At 38.7% G+C, this 2500-nt stretch overlaps 1 protein-coding gene across 1 annotated transcript in view; it reads right to left on the bottom strand.

Moving 5' to 3' along the window:
- LOC131940676 (neuropeptide Y receptor type 2) overlaps window positions 1-2500 on the bottom strand; it is a gene marked incomplete at its 5' end in the record, with an annotated part of 23734 nt that overhangs the window by 21180 nt on the left and 54 nt on the right. The window contains one exon of the mRNA XM_059299406.1: window positions 2323-2500. This exon is cut by the window's right edge and continues 54 nt beyond it. Coding sequence (XP_059155389.1) covers window positions 2323-2500 — 178 coding nt within the window. The remainder of the gene's footprint in view (window positions 1-2322) is intronic.

Genomic DNA, 2500 nt, shown 5'->3' with positions numbered 1-2500 from the left:
ACCATCTATATATATAATTCTCCTCTTCGAGCCGTTAGAAAACAAGCTGCAAACGCTCTCCCTACCTCCCCACCCCTACATGGTTTTAGTGAGCTGTGTTCACTCTAAATGTTTACAAGCAGAGCCAACGATTTTAAACGTAGGGGGGGGGGGGGGGGAGGGGGGGGGAAGGAAGGGGGGGGGGGGTTATGGTCCTTAACGAGCTACTTATAGTGTTTTAAAGAAATATTTTCAGTGTCAGCGTTGGTACTGTCGAATTCACAAATTATGAATTATTGAAAATTAGAAACAACTAAATAGCGGCGTATGTTATGCCGCGGGCCGGCTCGTATCCCATAAAACACAATACAACAACAGCCATAACCGACCTACCTACCCCCACAGCCCCCCCCCCCCCCCCTTTTGTTTAATGGGCCTATAACCTGTGAACGATCTTTGGTTACCCAGGTTACAACTGGGTCAATAGAACTACTCGCTACTGTGACGTTATTACACCCATTATTCTAGAAACTTCTTATGTTTCCACCAATTACTCGGGATGGTGAGTGGAGGATGGGGGGTGGGGAGGGGATGAGAGGTGGGGGGATGACTGGTGGTTAATGACTTGTACGGAGAATGACAAGAGAGTCTGACGTCTAACCCAGGGCGTCTAGCCATAAGTACTCAGCATTGGTCCACGAATGTTTTGTAGGGGGTGGGGGCGGGGGGAGAGGTTCTAACCTGTTAGCATACAAATGAATGTGATTGTGTTTTTTTTAACCTTAATTTTATTTAAGAAACAAAGAAACCTGTTATATAAGATTGTTAATCTTCTCATGTTAATAGATTCTGTGCTATTTCTAATTTAAAAATTAAAACTTAAACAAAATCACATATCTTTAATAATCTCATGTTGCTCATTGTAACTGAACTTATTTTTAATTTTCCCTTTTCGAGTGTAACTCATATTTAAGTATTTATTTTGTTAGTTGCATTTTGGATACTACTCCCTCTACAATACTTTTATTTTAGGATAGCTATTCTAGCTGAATCGATCTCTTAGCCTTGCTGTTGATTAACTTCGCGTTTAAGATTGTTTAAAAAATTGCTTAAGACAACTGCTCTATACTAAATTATATTTGAAGATTGCTATTCTAAGGGACATTCTAGGGTTTACGCTAGTTAGCTAAGACATTTAGGTGAACATTGGATGTACGCACCATTATCTTGAGCCTGATCAAATACCAGCAACTACCATCCAAATAATATCCTTATAACATTCAAATACCACCAAAATACTATCCAAATACCATTCAAATACCATTCAAATACCATCCAAATATCATCCAAATATCATCCAAATATCATCCAAATATCATTTAAATACTTTCCTAATACCATCCAAATACCACTCAAATTCTAGCCAAATATCCATACACTAGCCAAATACCACAAAAATACCTTCTAAATACCACCCATATACCATCCGAATACCGTCCGAAAATTCCGTCCAAATACCACGTAAATACCAACCAAATAGTAGCCAAATACCAGCCAAATACCTTCTAAATACCATCCAAATACCGGCCAAAAACACACCCGCCAAATACCATAAAAATATAATCAAACTACCATCCGAATACCACAGGGACTTGCTAAGTCATTCAAGATTTTTAAAATTGTTTTTTTTTGTCTAAACAAGTAATTAAGTTTTAATGAAAATAGAAAATAATTAGTTTCAAACGGAGATTCATTAATATTTAATTATTTAGAAAATAGTGGCTAACAGATTAGGTAAAAAAAAAAGTAAGCTGATTCAACAAAAACTACGTCGGTTTAAAAATCGGTGTGGGCGACAGAAAGAGCTCATCAATTACTGCCCAAATTACTCGTTTTCGAACCTCATTCATGATAGAGTACTTGATTTAGACTGCAACGATTCAAATGCCTGATTACAAAAATATTTTATCATAGCTATGGGGATATTGTTAAATAAAATGCATCTTATTTCATGTAATTTTGTAGTCCATAAATAAATTATATCAAACCCCCTGGACAAAAACCCATGGGACAAACCCCAACCCCCCCCCCCCCCCGACATAACCCCCCTGGACATAAACCCCCCGCGACATGAACCCCCTGGACAAAATAAAAAATAAAAAATATAAAGCGATTGTGGTACAATGTCTGATGGATTAACAGATAATTTTCAAAACATGGGAATCGAACAAGATTAACCCTCTATATCTCTAATAATAAATACTTAAATTTTATAAAACAAAGTTAAGTTCTACCTTGCGAGGGGTTAAAATAGTGTCATGTGACATGTGTCACGTGACTTACCTTTTTCCTACAGATGACGACGATAACCAGGATGTTGCCGGCCAAACCCGCCACGATGACGAAGCAGTAGGAGATGACGAGGGCGATGACGGTGGTGGGGGAGAACCAGAAGGTCTGGTTGGTGAACTCCTGCACGATGAACAGCATCGTTTCCGGCGTCGTGCTGGCGTTTCCGGTC

This window comes from Physella acuta, unplaced genomic scaffold, assembly GCF_028476545.2.
Source record: "Physella acuta isolate Inbredline_101_S28 unplaced genomic scaffold, ASM2847654v3 ptg000325l, whole genome shotgun sequence".
Classification (NCBI taxonomy): Eukaryota; Metazoa; Mollusca; class Gastropoda; family Physidae; genus Physella; species Physella acuta.
Note: the sequence above shows the minus strand (reverse complement) of the source record. Positions and strands in the feature narration are given on the sequence as shown.